At 50.9% G+C, this 18,363-nt stretch overlaps 1 protein-coding gene across 6 annotated transcripts; it reads left to right on the top strand.

Annotated features, from left to right (window-relative positions):
* Positions 1–177: 177 nt before the first annotated feature.
* RAB41 (RAB41, member RAS oncogene family) lies at positions 178–16,293 on the top strand. Of its 6 annotated transcripts, none has more exons than XM_038122745.1 (9): positions 238–374; positions 1,786–1,844; positions 3,465–3,518; positions 5,530–5,629; positions 8,475–8,580; positions 8,859–8,970; positions 11,724–11,817; positions 13,437–13,503; positions 14,292–16,293. In XM_038122745.1, the coding sequence occupies exons 2-9, from the start codon at positions 1,819–1,821 to the stop codon at positions 14,354–14,356; spliced, it is 624 nt and encodes a 207-aa protein (XP_037978673.1). In that variant the 5' UTR covers positions 238–374; positions 1,786–1,818; the 3' UTR covers positions 14,357–16,293. The 6 variants fall into 6 exon arrangements, with proteins under 6 accessions (XP_037978671.1, XP_037978669.1, XP_037978670.1 ...); XM_038122744.1 differs by having other exon boundaries at positions 8,472–8,580; XM_038122743.1 differs by lacking the exon at positions 8,475–8,580 and having other exon boundaries at positions 178–374.
* The last annotated feature ends 2,070 nt before the right edge of the window (positions 16,294–18,363 follow it).

Genomic DNA, 18,363 nt, shown 5'->3' with positions numbered 1-18,363 from the left:
CCCCTCCCGTCGCCATGGCAACCGCCCTCCCCATCACCACGGCAACCCCCTCCCGTCGCCATGGCAACCGCCCTCCCCATCACCACGGCAACCCCTCCCGTCGCCGTGGCGACCGCCCTCCCCTGCCGCCCGGCCCTCGCCGTTGCCATGGCCGCGTCCCTCCTCCGGCGGCTCCTCCCCGCGGGGCGGGCCGGCGCTGACGCGGCGGAGGTGACGCGCGGGGCGGTGGTACCGGGGCGCTCGGCGCTGTCTCCTTGTCCCCATCACGGCTCCCGCTCGGCCCCCCCGCGCCGCCATGTCCGCGCCCGGCAGCGGCGGCGACTTCGGCAACCCGCTCAGGAAGTTCAAGCTCGTGTTCCTGGGCGAGCAGAGCGGTGAGCGCCGGGCCGGGCCCGGGCGGAACCGGGAGGGGCCGGCGGGGCGGGGGGCAGCGCCCGGGGCCGTGCGGGGCCGAGGCCGCGCCGTGCCCGGGGCGGGGGACGCGGTTCAGGGAGGGGCGGCCCGGCCCGAGGCCTTCGCGGGCGGGGCCCGGGGCCGCGTTCCCGGCCCTTCCCCTCGGCCGGGGCTCCGTTCCCGGCCCTTCCCCTCGGCCGGGGCCCCGTTCCCGGCCCTTCCCCTCGGCCGGGGCTCCGTTCCGCCCTCCCGGGCCCGCAGTGCGCCCGCAGCCCGTGCGGGGAGGCGGCCCCCGAGCTGCGGGGGCTCCCGGCGGCTGCGCTGCCCCGCTGGCCGCGGCCTCCCTTCCTCCCTCCCTCGCAGGGGGTTTTGTTTTGCCTCAAAGGGCCTCCCTTTTGTGCCCCTTCCCTGGGAATAGGAGGGTGAGTTGTGTGTTTTGCTTGGAATCGTGGTGTGTTCTCGCTGGGAGTGTCCAAGGCCCGTTGGACGGGGCCGGGAGCCGCCCGGACTGTGGAAGGTGTCCCTGCCCACGGCAGGGGTGGAACTGGATGAGCTTTAAGGTCTCCTTCCAACCCAAACAGTCGTGGGGTTATTGCTCCTCACCTTCTCCTCGAGCCTGGAACTGGAGAGCTTGGAGGGATTTCCAGAAGTTGTCTCATTTCCCAGCCTTTCCAATGCAGGATTGACATTGCTGCTGATAGACATTTGTCTAATTTGTCTTTAACCCTCTCCAGTGTTCCTAATTTCACAACCTTTTTAGGCAATTTATTCCTCTTCCCTTTTCTATCCGTGTCCACGGATATCCAATTTTTCTTGGCTTCCTCCAGCTTCCTGAGCCAGAATTGGAGCTTTATCTTTGTTTTTCACTTCTTATCAGTTCTGCACTTTGTCTCTTGATGATATTTGGAGATGTAAATCTAAAGTTTTGAAATAAACCACCAGAGTTTGCTCTGTATCTAAAATCTTGTTACAAAGCGAGGGTGGGAGTGTGGAATTTTGCTTTTCCACGCAGCCAGAGGCAGCAGAACAGCATCTGGGATATCACCTGCTTTGTTTTGATGTTTATGTCCCAGACTTGGGGATTACATAAGGAGCAGAACAGGGTAACAAAGCAGATTTATTGCTTGCCCACAGCAAACAAGCGGTTCTTTGTTATCCACACACCTGATCTGAGGGCCAGGTTATCTCCGTGATTAAGTTTGGACCTGCAGAGATTGATCTGCCTCTGTCATTTTGGGACTGAAATTTCCAGCTGGCTGTTTCCCAGGAAGGTGTAGCTGGAATGGCCTGAGATTGGCAGCTGCTGTCACATCAGTGCCACTCCCAAAGCAGTGCTATTTTTTTTTTTCTCCCCCACTGCCGCTTGAAAGTAATTTTTCTCTTCTCTTGTAGTTGGGAAGACCTCCCTGATCACCAGGTTTATGTATGACAGTTTTGACAATACTTACCAGGTATGTGATAGTATTTATTTGCTTTTAAAATATATTTTTATTAATGAATCCATGCCCTGCTGTTCAAATTGATGCCCGGGAGCCCATTTCTCCATGAGATGTCAGTTCAAAAATCAGATAGGGGGTTAAAATGTGCTGTGAAATGGTGAATCACAGCATCCAGTGTGATGTCAGGAAGTGCAGTGCCCAGAAAGGGAGCAAGATTTAGATCCCCTTTGGATGTGGGATAGATCCTGTGAGAAGCCTTGAGGAAAATGGGGAGAACATTGTTTTATGGTCAGGATTTCTGGTGCTGGATGTGGGAGCCTCAGGAAATGGAGAATGAATAAAAACCCAGCACCTTCTGACATTCTTAGTCTCTGTTATCTTTAGAGCTTCCATTTCAGTCAGAATAGTTGAGTCTGGAGTGTGTAGATGGATCTGCCAGCAGTCAGCTTGGTATATTTTGTCTCTCAGTTTTTTTATTACTATTTTTTGACTAAAGGACTAAAGATAGGAAAAGCCAGGGAAGTCTTGGCAGGCAAAGAGGGGGGTGGGGATGGAGAGGCTGCAGATGAAAAGCAGAAGATGTGGAAGAGGCCTGAAGGTTTGGGGAAGAATTAATTGCATCAAAAGCACTCAGAGGTATTTCATGGGAATATCAAATATCTGTAAAGCAGATGAGATTAGGGCTTTATCTTTTAATTCAGCCTGGAAGAGTTACTGGGTTAGCTTGGGGTGATTGGAAGTCGAGGACAAGTCACTGGAACTGGATTCTCTTGTGCTTCCTGTGCTTTTTCTTCTCCTGTGCTTCCTTTCTTTTCCTGACTCTTGTAAGATGCTCTCACAGATTTATTTATTGCTTGTTGTATTTGTTATAAACCATGGCCTGGTTGGAAAATTGACCTCCCAGAAATAAATTCTCCCTCCCAAAACTGACTGTGTTGCTCTTTACAATTATCCAGTGGTACACATTCAGCTGTGAGTGTTAAGAATGGGGATAATCTGCCTAAAACACTCAAATCTGGTACATCAGGAGCTCTCTCCTCTTTCCTGGGGCTTTGATGAGCCAGGACAGCTCCTTGATGGAAGTGCCTGGGAGTGCACCTTACTGAGGGCAGTATTTTAAATGCCTTTGTGCTGGAATTGCTGTAGCAATGGGAATGGATGCAGACCTGCCTGGGAAATGAAGCTGCCGAATGTCCCTGGAAGGGAGGCACGTTCTGAAGCAGAAAGGCCTGGATAAAAATGGCTTTTTTAGCTTTCGGCTGCCCATATTTTATAGATCTCGTTTGTTCTACCTTTTGGGTATTTCTAACAAGATAATTCTTACCAGACTGAATTGGGGCAGGCCAGAAGGAGCTGCCAGCTCAGATACAATCTGTGTGGAAATGCAGGAATGTCTGAGGTTAAAATCCAGACTCAGAGGTTCTTGTGGAGCTGAGAAGTGTTGAGGAATGCTGTGAAATGCAGCTGGTGCAGATCCCCAGATTGCTTTGTTTTCATCACTTCAGTTGAAGGCAATTGAAGGCAAATCACTTCACCAGCTTCATAACAAGTTTGGGAACATTTCTGAGAGTTTGTGCAGCAAGGGGATGCTGGGAGGCAAGTCACAGCTCCTAATGCTTCTCCTCTTTCCAGGCAACCATTGGAATTGATTTCCTGTCCAAAACAATGTACCTGGAGGACCGCACGGTGAGTGGGGCAGGGCTGGGATGGCTGGGAGGGCTCTTTCCCCTGGCCCTTCCTCCAGCAGCTGCTGGAATCCCTCAGCAGCCTCCAGAGAGCCAGCCTGGGCTGAATCCCATCACTGGTACAAGATCTGATACCTCTGTCAGGAAGTCAAAGTCTTCCATGGAGAATTGGGGCTGGGTGATGGCCACATCCCAGGGAACGTGCTGCCTCTTGTGTGGACCTGCTTTAGGTGCAGTTTGCTCCCTGAATTTGCAGCTCTGCCTCTGGGATTGTCAGGATGAAAAGGGCTGAGCAGACCTCAGACCAGCACAGACTATTCTGAGCTGGAAAGGACCCATGTGGCTCATGCAGTGCAGCTCCTGAAGCCAATAAAAAGCCAAGGATTTGGTGTTCCAAGTCTTGAAGTCCTTCATGATTAGATCTTGTTCCTCCTCCTAGGAAGTTCCTGTGGTAGCACAGCTCTGACCTCCTGCAGTAAAGCAATTTGGGATTTAGCCTGCATGAGATTCCTGTTTGCACAGAGACCTCTCACTCCCTTCTCCTGGATTTCCTCTCAGTACTTGTGGGTTTGCTCGTGTTGTGCCAGTGTTTGCCTTTTTCCCATTTCACTGCTGTGTGAGGAGTGTGAGAGAGCTGTGGGGAGCAGGAAACACTCCTGTGTGGAGCTTTGGGCCTGCTGTTCCAAAGAAGCCTCTTCCCATTGTGTGTGCTGAATTTCCTGAGAATTTTTCTGCCATTTTAGCAACGATTCCCTCTTAGAAAAGCCCTTCTTTAACCTTTGTTTAAAGCAAAGACCCTGGGAATGCTGCTGGACACCTGTGGATGCCTGTGTGATGTTATGGTGATGTGGGTTCCTCATGGTTGTGTAAGTCAGGATGTCATTCACCTGCTGCTCTGCTATCCAGAAAATCCCATTTTCCTCCCAATGTTGGAGTGCTGTGAGCTCTCCTGGTTATGTAAGTGGTTCACAGAGCCCATAAAGCCTGTTCAGATAACAGAGGTGTGGAGTGTAGATAAGAGGAGGGACAAATACAAGCAAGCAAGCTGAGGAAATTCAGACGCTGGAATAGTTTCTCAGATGTGGTTAATGCTGGATTTTGCAATAGGCTTTGATTTCTGGGCTGGAAATGAGGAATGCTGAGCCTCCAGCTGGGATGTGTGCTTCGGTGGATTTGATATGGCCTTACAGCAAAAGCCAGCAGAAGGGATCCTCATCCCTGGAAGGGTCCAAGGCTGGGCTGGACAGGGCTTGCAGCAAGCTGGGGTAGTGGAAGGCAGGGTGGAATGAGATGAGCTTTAAGATCCCATCCACCCCAAACCATTCTGGGATTCCATGAAATACATGTGCAATTTGGTTCTTTAAAACCATCTCCCAGGAAGGGCAGCTGTGTGACATTCCCAGCACTGGGATGCGTGGCTGGAGCCACCTGAAGCCCCATCCTCAGTCCTGACTGTCAGGAGCCACATCCACGTGCCAGTTCCTCTCATTCCTGACAGACTGAGCAGTTCCTCCTGCTCTGTGTGTCCATATCTTCCCAGCCTGGTTGGATTAGTGCAGGAGAAGCCAGCCTGCAGCGTGGTTGCTCTTGGGGGTTCCACCACCTCTGGTTTTCCAGTGGGATCATCCAGGCTGGGCTGAGGTGGTCCTTAGGGTCAGGAGTCCCACATCTGGCCAGCTGCTTGTGTGGCTGCTCTGGCAGGATCCCTGAGGCCTGGCTGTGCATTTCCCTTGTTAGTTGGTGCCATGAGGAGGGATTTAGGGCTCTCCTGGTTTCTGGTTGGAATGTGTGAGATATTCCTGGGTGTGTGGAGGGAGGGATGTTCCCAGACCCCGGGAAGTGCCGCTGCCTCTTCACATTTCTGTTCCATTTGAACTTTCCTTTTGTTGCCTTAGTTTTGCTTTGCAACTTATTTTTATTTATTTATTTTTGATTTCACTTGAGTTTTGGTTTTGTTCTCCATTTTCCTGCTGTTCCCCTTCCCCTTTCCCCTGCACTTTTCCATTTCCCAGATCAGGCTGCAGCTGTGGGACACAGCCGGCCAGGAGAGGTTCCTCATTCCCAGCTCCACCCGTGACTCTGCTGTGGCTCTCATTGTCTTTGACATCACAAGTAGGTATCGAGCCCAGGGTCTGCAGGGACCTTGCTTTTAACACATATCTTACTCTTGAAGTGGTGGTGGCACCCAAAAAGAGCTACAATAGCCCACCAGCCACCTGTGGGTGTTGGCAGGGATTGGGGATTCCTGTGTCTGTGCTGGTTGTTGGTAGCCTTTGCAAAGCTTTACTGTTTTTCTTTTTGTTTGTGTTGTTTGTTTGGTTTTTTATTTTTTCTAACTTCAAAATTATTTTTCTTTTTCATTTCTGGGTAAGGAGAGAGGTTATACAAGTAACAGCTTCAGGTGCCAGAGCAAAGGAATGTTGTCAGAGTAGGTAAAACAAAACAAGACCCTTTTAAACAGAAGCTGCAGAGGGACTTAGGAGGATTCAAGATTCCCATTTTGTTGGAAAAGACACCTGGAGACTCACGAGAGAGCTTTTGAAAGAGGAGAGGTGCAACAACCACAATTTCTAAAGAACAAACAAGCTTGAGGGAAATTCTCTGTAACTCTTGACGTGAATGTTTTAATACAGGATAGGAAGTTATGAAGAGAATTTTTTGTTGTAACTCCTTGGTTTTGATTCCACTTGATCTGGTGGGGGTTTTGTTAATCTACAGTATCAGGATTTATATGAATTTCACTAAAGAAAACAGCACAAGTGGAAAAGCTCTGGCCCAGCTTTATTCTGTTACAGACAAGTTTAGACTCAGGTGTTTGTTTTGCTCTGCTAGGCTGAACTGTAACAATAATAGGCTGTGATTTATCCTCCCTATTCAGGGCAAATCATTTCCTGGTCTTTCTCCCAGAGAAGTCCTGGGGAATTCCTGGTTTGGTGCACATGATGTCAGACTGGCCTGTTTGGGGAGCACAGAGATGTGCAGGTGGTGGCCTGTGCTGGGGACTCTCCTGGCTGAGGCAGCTGGGCAGGATGCACAGCTTGGCATCATTTTTCCCACTGTGCAGGTACAGGATGCTGTTTATCCAGGCAGCTGGAAGCATTTTGCCAGTCCATACTGTTCTTAACAGTTCCCAGCCATGTCAGAAGAAATTAAGTGACAGCTGATCTCATGATTCTTCAGTAACAGGCTGGTCTTTGCAGATAGTTTCATTTTTTCACAGTTCTTAGTGACTGAGAGGTTTAAAGTTTTCTTGTGTTGCAGAAGGGACATGCTCAGGTACTTCTGGGGGCACAGTCAAATTGTTTAGCTAGTGATGATGTGCTGGATATCCCAAAATGCAGGTGGAGAGATCCATGAGGGGAGTCCATACTCAGCTCAGGCCCCTCTTGAAGGTTGTTCCTAAGGGAGGCTGGGCTCATTCCTGGTGTCCCACAGTGGTTATTTGTATTTTCCCTTCTAAAATGGGTGTACACAAACCTGGGCTTGTAGAAATGCAGCAAACCTGGGTCACTTCAGGGGTGTCTGTGTGGTACCTACCTGCTCACTGGAAACCTTCCCTCAAATAACTTTACTCTGCACAAATTATAAATTAAACAAATCTATAAAATTAAATAAATTTAACAAATAAAACAAATTGCCTGGGCCATCTCTGTGGTGCTTCCTCCAGTTGCCTTTTGCTGTGAGTCTGAAGGTTTGGGGTGGTTCAGTCACCACCTGGGTGACTGTTGGAATATTCCAGTGTAGCAGCACTGTCCAGGGAAGCTTGGGAAATCCAGGAGCTGTTTTGATCAGCCTGATCTTCCAGCTCTGCTGTGACACTGCCCAGGTGCTCCCACTTTGTCACCTTGAGTTTCCTGAGTAGAGAAGAGCCCTGACTTCTGCTCCTGTAATCAAGTCTGCCGTCATAATGAAGCAAGAGCTAATTGCTTTAACTATAAACCCTAATCTTCCTTAAGCCCCAGGGCATCAGCTCGACATTCCCTGATGGAGATAAGATGTTGTTTTGAATCTGACTGCAGGCCTGTGCTCTATCAGCTTCTCTTCCTCTTCTAAACAAGCAGTGATTGGTCCTGGAGAAGCTGCTTTTTCCTTGATGAGCTGCTTCATTAACCAGTGCTCTGCCTCCCTGCTGGGATTATTTGTGGCTGTAAACTGGGAACCAGTGGGTGCCTCCAGAAAACTGTTGGGAAGGAGGAGCAATCCTGTTCTCAGGAACTGTGGGGCGAAGGAAAAGGACTCCCAGTGTGGAAAGCTTTTTGTTTGGGGTGTTTGGGGGGTTTATGAGTCGTGCTGGTTCAGCCAGGCAGGTCCCAGACCATGGAGCTGTCATATATAATAATATGTAATATATAATAATAACAGTTTGTGTTTGGAGTCAAACTCCTCCAGCATTTTTATGACTCCTGTGCTGCTCTGGGAGAACCCAATGCCCTTTGCACCACCTGAACCCTGCAGTGTGTAACACTTGCTTTCATTTCTGCTGGAATTGAAGTTATCATTGCTTCAGTATCACATGGAAATCCCCACTGCCATCACACGGATGTTCTGTGCTGGAGGTTGAATCTGTTTTCCTGCCTGGTGTCTGTCCTGGGAGAATTGCCCCAAAAGCTTTGATCAGAGATGCTCCAGGCTATGAGTCCTGTGGAGATCCCATCCATAATCCTGGGAGATCAGTGCTGTACTGTTGGCTACCCCCAGTAATGAGGTGGGAGCCAAATCCTAGAGTTGTTTGGGATCTGGTTTGATGATGATTTGGATGCCCAGGATCTCTGGGCAAGCAGAGGAGGGAATCAAAGCACTTTACAAACAGATCCAGGAAACAGCTCTGCTGGGGTTGGATTTGGGGGCAAGATGACAAGGTCCCCTCAGCTGCTGCAGTTGGGTGTGGAGTGGCCTTTTCCCTAAAGGGTTTCCCTGCTCTCTCTCCTCTCCCTGTGGGCCGGGCTGGCCCCAGCAGGTGCGGCTGCAGCTCTGGGACACGGCGGGGCAGGAGCGGTTCCGCAGCCTCATCCCCAGCTACATCCGCGACTCCACCATCGCCGTCGTGGTCTATGACATCACAAGTGAGTGGGGCCCTGGGGCAGCTCCGGGCAGGGGTGCTCTGCTGTGCCCTTGGTAGAAACGCCCCACACGAGCAGAATGGAGAAGTTACAGCCTCAAGTTCTGCAAAAACATCATTAAAATCAGAGATGTTCTCATGCCTTCCTTGTTTTTCTGTCTGGGTGGGAAATAATTGATGTGGGGTGTGGAGGTTTGGAGAAGCACCTGAGTACAAGTGAAGCATTTTCCGTGTCGTAAAGGAGTTTTATCCTCAGCTTTGCTGTTTCATTCTTCCCTGCAGACTTGAATTCTTTCCAGCAAACCTCCAAGTGGATCGATGACGTCAGGACAGAGCGAGGCAGTGATGTCATCATCATGTTGGTGGGGAACAAAACCGACCTGGCAGACAAGAGGTAACAGGGGACACTGGGCCCTGCTGCCCTGCCCGGAGCCACCACTGGGCCAGTCTGGGCTTTAAACAAGGCCTTAGTTTTAAACACAACATCGTTTGCTCGTCAGGAAATTCTCACTTCTGGTTTCAGCAAAAGTTATTCCCTTTGCCGTCCAACAAATAGTTTAAAGCAAACCCACCTAAAAAAATTGCTTAAGTGGCTCTGCACCATTATCTCAGTAGGGTATTTTGTCTGATTTTTCCTTTTCACACTGAGGTAAAGGCTAAAAGCTGCCTGTGAAAGCAAGGAAATCAGCTGATTTTCACTGTTTTCCACTAATTACCCTCACTCTCTCTCCACGTGCAACTGGAAGTTCAATTTCTCCTCGTTAAGAAGCAGCACAAACTTTTGGAGGATTGATCTAAAAGAATGAATTTCTCTGAGTATAAATTTCACGTCATACATAACACACACTGAGCTTGTGGGTGTGTGAAAGGAAACCAAATCAGCAAAACCCAAACTTCCCGCAAAGAGAGACCCAAGAATTCGATTAGACTCCTAAAGTGACACAGAGTAATGTGTTGGGAGGTGCCATAAAGCATTTTGCTTTAAAACTCTTAATTCTACAGCACATCAACCAAAATAACCAATGTAACGAGCTCTTAGAAGAGCACAGGCTTTACTTTGTGTTCCTATTTCAAATCCTTCTCTGGATTGTTGATTTAGCGATGATTCTGGTGAATATTTTCAGAGATTTTTGTTCCTTAGGAGGGTACCAGGAGCAGTGTAGATAAGGGAAGGTTTTTATTTTAGTGGGTGCTGCCAGAAGCAGTTGGCAAAGGGAAGGTGCAGTGAACCAGGCAGTTCCAACCTTCACAGATCCCAGAAATGTGGGCTTTGGGTGTCAGGGCGTGTGTGAGGGCTGGAAGCCACAGGGGGATTTTGATCTGATGCACAGAAAATCACCTCAGGAAGGTAGAACCTGGATCTCACAGCAAAACAAAGCCTTAAAACATTAAGTTCTTGTACTTTGGCTGTTCAGAAGATTTTCCTGATCGAAGGAGAACAATTTATAGATGAAATTGATGTTTTCTGAGCAAAATCTTGGCTTTTGTTTAAGTATCAGTTTACTCTGTTTCTTGGGATGATGGGCAGAGTGATCTGAGTGTTCCATTGTGGGAACACTGCTAACCCCTGCTTTGCTCACTCCTGCAGTTACACATTCCTTCAGGATGTGTTGTGATGTGGGTTTTCTCCTGTGGCTCTGGTGGTTTTGTGTCCCAGCATCCCTGGCTGTTTGCCCTGCAGGTTTTTAGTTTTCATGCCCAGCAGGAAAAGCAGGGGTTATTCCATTTGTCTTTTCCCACTTCGCTGGGAAGCATTTTGAGGAGTTCCATTCCTTGCACTTTGGAAATATTCCTAAAACTTGGTGCTGAGAGCTTCAGGAATACAATAAAACCATGTGCAGTTCATTTTGCTTAAGAATTCCATGTGTGATGAATTCATGATCTGTCCCTGAAAACGTTCACAAAAGCAAAATCCGAGATGTTGTCCCTGAGCCAGCTCTGGATTTTGACCACTGAGCCTCTCCCGTGCCCTCCTGGCAGCTGGGAATGGCTGCAGCTCCCTGACTGAATAGCCTGGCATTTCTAATTCCTCTCAAAATCCAGTTTCATGTGAAACTAGAAAGGCCAACGGGATCATTTCAGCCTTGCAGTATTTCCTGATGGTGCACAACAGCTGGCCCAGCACTGCTGGAAGAATTAAAAATACCAGAAAATTGTTTGAAGCAGCTACAGCTGAAGTTCATGCAGCCCTGGAAATTCTTATTTTGGCAGCTGGATGTGCCAGTAGTCCTGGTGTGGGCTGGAATTTGGAATGAAGGGGAAGGGAATATCCAGGTGTCAGTAACAGGAGCTGCCTTGCCTTTCTTTTCAAAGGACCTTGGGGTTGTGTCAGGCTGATTCTGGGCCTCTGAAGGCTGGACAAAGCCACCTTTGGTGTCACAAAGGTGACATTTTTTTTCTGAGGCAGAATACAGGGAAGCCATTCATCCTCTGATAAAAACCAGAGATGAGGCAAGTTCTGAGGCCAAAAAGCAGCACTAAAAATAGCTCTGTTCCTGTTCAGTGCAGCCTGGTAAGTTTTTCATTCCACTCAACGTTGCTTCAGTTGGTGGCTGGTGGCTTTTTTTGGTTGTTTTTTTTCTTTCTCCCTGCAGCTTTCTTTCTCTCATTTTTGGACTCTTTTGCTTTGGTTTGGTTTTCCTGCTCTGTGATTTGTTCTCATTACTGGAGACAGGTTTCTGTAGAGGAGGGTGAGGGAAAAGCCCAGGAGCTGAATGTGCTGTGTGTTGAAAGCAGTGCTAAAGCAGGGCTTAATGGCACACAGAAGGGCAGTTCCAGGTGCTTGTCCCCACGCTGCTGCACTGTCCCTGCTGCTGGAGTCTCTGTGTCACCTCACAGCATTCCCTCTGTTAGATTTGGAAAACTCCCTGTCTCGATGTGGGGGTTTTTCCTTGCCTGGAACGCTGTGGATGAGGCTCAGCTGTTCTGCACAAACCTCATCCTGTGCTGCTCATCTGCCACAACTCCAGGGCTTCCCTGGGGAGCTTCCCTGAGGTGTTTTCACTCCCAGCTGGAATACCTGGGGCTGGTGAAGCCTCCGGGGTCCTGAGGTGGGCTGCACCCTCTTGGAGGGGGAGCAGCAGCTCACTGCCAGCCATCTCCAACTCTTCCTTCTGTTCCTTGTGTCTCCTTTCCACCTTTGTGCAGGCAAATCACCACAGAGGAAGGGGAGCAGAGAGCCAAAGAGCTGAATGTGATGTTCATTGAGACCAGTGCAAAGACTGGCTACAATGTCAAACAGGTACGCCCAGGCTGTGTTCCCAGGCAGGAATCTCCCTGCTCTGGGTCTGCTCCAGGCTGGATTTGTGATCCTGCAGGAATTCCCTCGTGTTTAATGCCAGCCCCTGAGATGTTTCTTGGTTTATGTAGTGCAAGCTCCTCTCCCGTTGAGTCAATGATTCCCTGTCAAAGCTAAACCTTGAAACAAAGGAGGACTCACTCCAGAATGTGCTGAGGGATGGGAAAGGGGGGAAATTGTGCAGCCAGTCAGCTGGAATTTGGTTTGGTTTGGTTTGGTTTGGTTCACAGTCAATTTGCTGAAATCACTGCTGACATCAGTGGGGAGAATTGTTTCTGCTGATGCACTGGAGTAGAAGTTCCTCCTTCTGTTTGCCAGCCAGAGAATCTTGAAATGTTTTAGAGGAATTGAGGTTGGAAGGGATCTCTGGAAATCACCCCTTCCAGCCCTTCTGCTCAGAGCAGGCTGCCCAGAACTGACTCCAGCTGAGTTTGGAATATCTCAAAGGACAGGAACTGTCCAGGTGCCAGTGTTTGATCAACCAAACAGCAAAATAACCTTGAAATTTTCATTTTAAGCAGAATTTCTCTGATTTCTGCCTGTGCTCTTTGCTTCTTGCTTGTGATTCCCCTCTCCACTGGTTCAGGGATTGTTCTGGATATGACAGAGCTTGGAATAAGGAGCTGTGAGGAGCTCTGGAGGAAATTGGGAAACATCCTCAGGGGTTTGCTGCACACCAGCAGCTTGGTTCTGCCCCACAGTGGGATTGGGAGGCTTTGGGCTCAGTTTTTGTGGCTGTTCTGGGTTGAACCCACTTTAGTGTGGATTTTGACTCCTGTTGCCTTCTTTGCCCAGTGGGAGTTTGTGAGGAGAGCTGGGATTGGAAGGCTGCAAACCCCAGCACCTCACTGGGACCTTGGTTTTGAAGGAGCACCCTTTGAGGGCTGGCTGAGGAGGGGAATCAGAGCAGCAGGGATTGCTCTGGGCTTTGATGCAGCAGAGTTCAGCAGCCTGGCAGTGTCTGCACTGCGTGAGGGCAGCAGGGCGAGCTCCAGGCATTGGCTGAGGAGTGATGCAAACTCATTTTCCAGGTTTTCTGGGGATAGCATAGCCCTTCCCAGTGTAAGTGCAGCTCCCTGGAACCAGCAGTTCTGCTGAGGAATGGCTCTTTGGCAGCAGGGCTGATCTGAAGGGCTGGGCTCTAAAAGCTCTGTTGTTCCACAGAGGAATATTCAGTGCCAGCTGAGTGATGAGAAATCCCCAAACGTGCACCCTTTGTGCACAAGCAGAGGCTAAACATGGTAAATGATTTTTAGTAAGTGCAGGAGGGAGTTCCATGGATCCCTGGAAGAATGTTACTAATTAATTCCACGTTCTCTTCAAGCAGGAACAGGTAAAATAAAACTGGTTTTTCGTAGGCATTGAGTAAGTTCTTTAATAAAAAGTTCTTTAAAACCTGTTAAATATCCTGCATAAAATCCTCGTGGCATTTTTGATCACTGCTCTGCCTGCTAAAGTACCCACTTAAGGAGTTTGTACAACTCAGACTCTGCTGTAAAACAGTGTTTTTAACAGGAACTTGTTTCTGACAAGCCTTGAGCTTCTCTCTTGCTGCTTTCCAGCTTTTCCGCCGTGTGGCTGCTGCCTTACCTGGGATGGACAGCACACCAGAGAAGAGCAAAGAAGACAGTATCCTTGTTTTCCCATGGAATTGGGCAATCTCCTGGTGTTAAACTGGGCTTGCTGACTTCCTTTGGCACCTTGTGGGGACGGGCCTTGCTGGGCTTTGCAGGGATGTGGCTGAAGCAGGGCACGGAGCTGTTGGAGTGTGAGCAGAGGGATGGAGCAGCTCTGCCATGAGGAAAGGTTGGGCCAGCTGGGATTGTTCAGGCTGGAGAAGAGAAGCTTTGGGGTGACCTTCAGGACCTGAAGAAGCCAAAAAGAAAAATGGAAAGGGAATATTTACAATGGCTTGGGGCAACAGGACAAGGGGGAATGGCTTCCCTCTGCCACAGGGCAGGGTTAGGTGGGATATTGGGAAGGAATTCTGTCCTGTGAGGGTGGGAAGCCCTGGCACAGATTACCCAGAGAAGCTGTGGCTGCCCCTGGATCCCTGGCAGTGTCCAAGGCCAGGTTGGATGGGGCTTGGAGCACCCTGGGCTAGTGGAAGGTGTCAGGGGGTGGCACTGAGTGATCTTTAAGGTCCCCTCCAACTCAAGCCACCCTGGATTGTATGACCCTGGTTGTGGGCCAGGTATAAATGTACACAACTAATGGCCAGCACAAGTTTTGCTTCTCCACTTGAACTGAGGCTGGAATTTCCACAGCTTTAGAACACTGGAGTCTGTTACTCTTTTTGTCCATCCTCTCAGTGGTCTCACCTCATGCCTGGCTTTGCCTGTGCAGGCAGGCCATGGAGAGACCCCGAACAACCCTTCCACATCTTGTGCTGGGTGATTCCTTGACTGTCCCTGCAGTGATTGACATCAAGCTAGAGAAGCCCCCCGAGCAGCCAGTCACGGAGAGCGGGTGCTCCTGCTAACAGCCCCTGGCAGCAGCAGCAGCCCTGCCCGGCCAGGCTGGCAGAGAACCTCGCGCTCATCGCCCCCCCCGGGGCTGGCAAACCATCCCCAACGAGCAAATGAACCCCTGGGTACTGGTGGGGAGCAGCCCTGGCCGCCCCTCTCACTGCATGGTTTGAGCCCTGAGTGCAGAATGAGTGTCCTGTCTTTTGAGTTTATTTTTTTATGTTGTTGCACTTTGGCACCATGGTGCCCTTCACACTCTCTCTCTCTCCCTCTCTCTCTCTCTCTCTCTCTCTTCCTGCCTTTCTCCCCGTGTTCCCACCTGGAGCCTCCCTGCTCAGATGTATCTCGTGAATGCCATGGAAAAGCTGCCGAGTTAGGGAAGACAAAAAATGAAGCTTTGGGGGTTGGGTTTTCTGCCTTCCCTCCTGCCTTGCATCCTCCCCCTGCCTTCTCCAGCCCCCTGTCCTGCATCCCCACTTCCTCTGGTAAAAGGCTGCTCCTTAAACTTAAACCAGTCACTTGGACTTGCCTTTTTGGACTCTGCAGGTTCCCAGGCTTTGCTTCCCGCAGGGCACACGCCCCGTGAGCTCCCTGGTTTCTCCTTTCCGTGGATGATCCTGGCTAACTCTTGCTCACCGCTTCCCAGTTTTGCCCCTTGAGTCACACAGCCCCAGGCTCTGAGAGCTCTGGACCCTGCTGCTCCCGTTTGTGCGGCAGGGACATCCCAGAGCCTGCTGGAATCTCTTCCCATCCAGAGGATGTTGCTGAGTGCTGGCTGCAGACCTGGGGGAGGATGAGGGAACAGAGGCTTTGCAGCCCGAGGCTGGGTGGGGAGAGATCCTCAGGGATTCTGGAAGCAAACAGTGACCTGGAATCCATCACTGCAGGGGCAATACCTGCCCTGGGAGTCATGGATGCTCCTCAGGCTCCTTCCCTGATCTCCATTCTCCTGTTCTTTGTCGTGGGAGCTGGTTCATTCGAGCAGGAGAGCCACAGCAGAGGGAAGGGCAACATTCCACTCTCATTCCCAGGTTGCTGCTTGATGGAATCATTCCCACTGCCTCTGCCCTTGGAGCAGAGCTCTGGGGTGGCACCAGCAGCCATTTCACTCCAGGGGGAGTTTTAACCTTTGCCAAAGCTGAGGGGAGCAGTGGCAGGGAATTCCTGTCACAGTGGGTGGAGGACTGGAGGACTGGACGCTGCTGAAGGGAATTCTGGTGTCACTCCCCAACCTTGGAGGTTGGGAACTGCCTCCTTTCCCCCAGCCCCTGGTTTTGGATTAATTCATAGAGCTTTTCAGAGATTTCCTGGGCTTTTGGGTCCACCAAAAGTTGGTTTGTGAGTTGGCAGAGAGGAGAATTCCACTGTCCCTCCCCACGTGGCCTGTGTGACACAGAGGATGCTGTGGCAGGACAGTGACCGCGGTGGGGGGGTCACTGGCGCTCCCTCCCCTCCCTTGGCAGGGTGTCCCTGGGTCCCTGACACCGTGTGTCACCTGAGGAGGGGAAGGGACAGCCCTGGCCTGGCAGCAGCTCACTGAGGTCCCCAGAGTCCCCTCCCCTGGCCGCAGGAGGAAGCTGGGATGTGAGTCCAGTCCCACCCCTCGGGAAGCTGATCCCATTCCCTGTACATAGCCCCTCGTGGGAGTCGCTGGTGTCGGTGTCCGTGTCTGTAGAACCGGTGTTGCTGTCCCTCCCCAGGCAGCTCTGCTGTCCCTTCGTGTTGTTCGAGTCACGGACCGGGGCGGGAGGGGGGAGACCCCAATTAGGGGCGGGGGGTAATTAGTGGAATCCAATAGTTCCCTTCCCACTGTTTTTCTGGATGTGTTCCTGCCGTGTGTCCGGCCCCGCTGTCTTGTAGCTGTAGCGAGTAAGTGTGACTGTAACTCTGAGTAAGGACTGTGTGACACAGCCACAGTGTATCACTAAATAAATAAAGTTATTTCACCAACGCCGCGCTCTCCTGCTGCCGCGCTGGGCTGGGGGAAGAGGGGTTTGCTCCCAGCTGTGACATTCCTGTCCTGAGCAGGGATGGAGGAGGAGCAGAGGAAGGATGGAGGAGGAGGAAGAAGGGAGGAAAAGGAGGAAGACGAGGAAGGATGGAGGAAGAGGAGGAGGAGGGAGGATGGAGCAGGTGGCATGAAGAAGGGATAGAGGAGGAAGAATGCAGGAAAAGGAGGAAGGCAAGGAGGAATGGAGGAAGGATGGAGCAGCTGGCATGAAGGAAGGAAAGAGGAGGAAGAAGGGAGGAAAAGGAGGAAGACGAGGAGGAATGGAGGAAGAGGAGGAGGAGGAAGGATGGAGCAGGTGGCATGAAGGAGGGATAGAGGAGGAAGGATGGAGGAAAAGGAGGAAGACAAGGAAGGATGGAGGAAGAGGAGGAGGAGGGAGGATGGAGCAGGTGGCATGAAGGGAGGAAAAGGAGGAAGGCAAGGAGGAATGGAGGAAGAGGAGGAGGAGGAAGGATGGAGCAGGTGGCATGAAGAAGGGATAAAGGAGGAAGAATGAATGAGGAAAAAGAATGGGAGAAGGGGCAGAGGTGGAGAAATGGAGAAGGAAGAACAGAAGAGGAAGAATGGAACAGAAGGAGGGACAGGAAGAGGGAGGAGGGAAGGAGAAAGGACAGAGGAGGAGAAAGGACTTTGCTGATGTTGTTGCAAAATGTGCAATGTGTAACAATGTTCTCAGGAGGTCTCTTCTTTGATGTTTGATCTTTGTCACCTTCCAGCCTGATCAGCAAAAAATGAGATTTAATCCAAGAAATTGAGCAGCCAGTGAGCTGGAAGTGATGTCCAGGTGTTGGAGGGACAGGTCACTTGTGGGTGGAATTGCTTCACTGAGGGTTAGGGCTGGACATGCTTCAGTGATCTCAGCCCTGGGGAGGTTACCAAAGCTTGGGAAGAAGGATCCATCCCAATTTTGGGATAACAGCAGGATCCTGTGGATCCAAACGTGACTCTGAATGGAGCCAAGAGCACACGGCTCCTGGAGCCCTCAGGTGAGCCCTGCCCTGCAGCACACCTGGGACTGGTCCTGCTGCTCCAGAAGGACCTGCAGGACTCTGGCAGTGCTGCTTCCCTGCAGCCTGAACCCCTGGCAGTGCTCCCTTCATCCCTGCAAGTGTCCAAGGCCAGGTTGGACAGGGCTTGGAGCACCCTGGGGTATTGGGAGGTGTCCTTGCCCACGGCAGGGGGTGGCACTGGATGATCCTTCCCACCCAAACCAGTCCATGATTTTATAAATTTGTGCCTCTCAGCCCAGTTTTGTGTCACTAAAAAAAAATCCAGTGTTGCTGGAGCTGTTTTCCCAGCAGGGATCAGTAACTGCTCAAATTCTGGAGGATGAAATGGACTCTGGTGGCCTTAATGCTGTGCTAATTAACATACCCAAAACATGAATGTGCCTTGGGAAAGAATCCACTCTTTCCTGTCAGTCAGGTCAGCAGGAAAACACCTGAGTCACTCCCTGGGAGGAGCTGCCCCGGGCAGGGGAGACCTTCCTGGAGCTCCTGCCAGGGAATGCTCTGAAGCAGCAGGGACAAATATCAACCTTGAGATTGTATTTGCAGCTCCTCCTTCCCCATGGAACAGAGACTGTGGGAAACCAGAGAGGTGAGAGGTCTCCTTCCTTTTCCAGAGTGTTGCAGGGGCTTTCAGGATGTTCATTCCCGTGGTGCAAAAGCTGATTTTTAATTCTGAGAGAAAATCTCTTTTCCGGTGTCTTTTCCTCGTTCCCAGCCTGGCTCAGGGCCCTGCCCTGCTCCTGGAGTTGTGCTGGTGCCACCACAGCCACAATCCTGCCCTGCTCCTTCCCAGCAGTGCTGGAACACGCTCCAGGTTCCTCAGGGGCTGATTTCCAGCAGAGTCACTGGAGAAAGCCCCAGAAACAGCTGCAGATCCTCAATTTTCTCCTGCAGGCTGCAAGGGTGACCGGGGCTGAGCCTTGTCCCAGCATTCCCTTGGAAAGATGCTCATGGAGGGTACATCCCAACCTCCACACAGACTTCCCGAGTGGGAAGAAGC

The sequence above is a fragment of the Motacilla alba genome, chromosome 4A (genome assembly GCF_015832195.1).
Source record: "Motacilla alba alba isolate MOTALB_02 chromosome 4A, Motacilla_alba_V1.0_pri, whole genome shotgun sequence".
NCBI lineage: Eukaryota > Metazoa > Chordata > Aves > Passeriformes > Motacillidae > Motacilla > Motacilla alba.
Note: the sequence above shows the minus strand (reverse complement) of the source record. Positions and strands in the feature narration are given on the sequence as shown.

Coding starts and splice junctions, on each gene's coding strand:
- RAB41 (XM_038122741.1), top strand. CDS start 296: ATGTCCGCGCCCGGCAGCGGCGGCGACTTCGGCAACCCGCTCAGGAAG. Junction 375..1,785: donor GTTCCTGGGCGAGCAGAGCG/GTGAGCGCCGGG, acceptor CTTCTCTTGTAG/TTGGGAAGACCTCCCTGATC. Junction 1,845..3,464: donor GTTTTGACAATACTTACCAG/GTATGTGATAGT, acceptor TCCTCTTTCCAG/GCAACCATTGGAATTGATTT.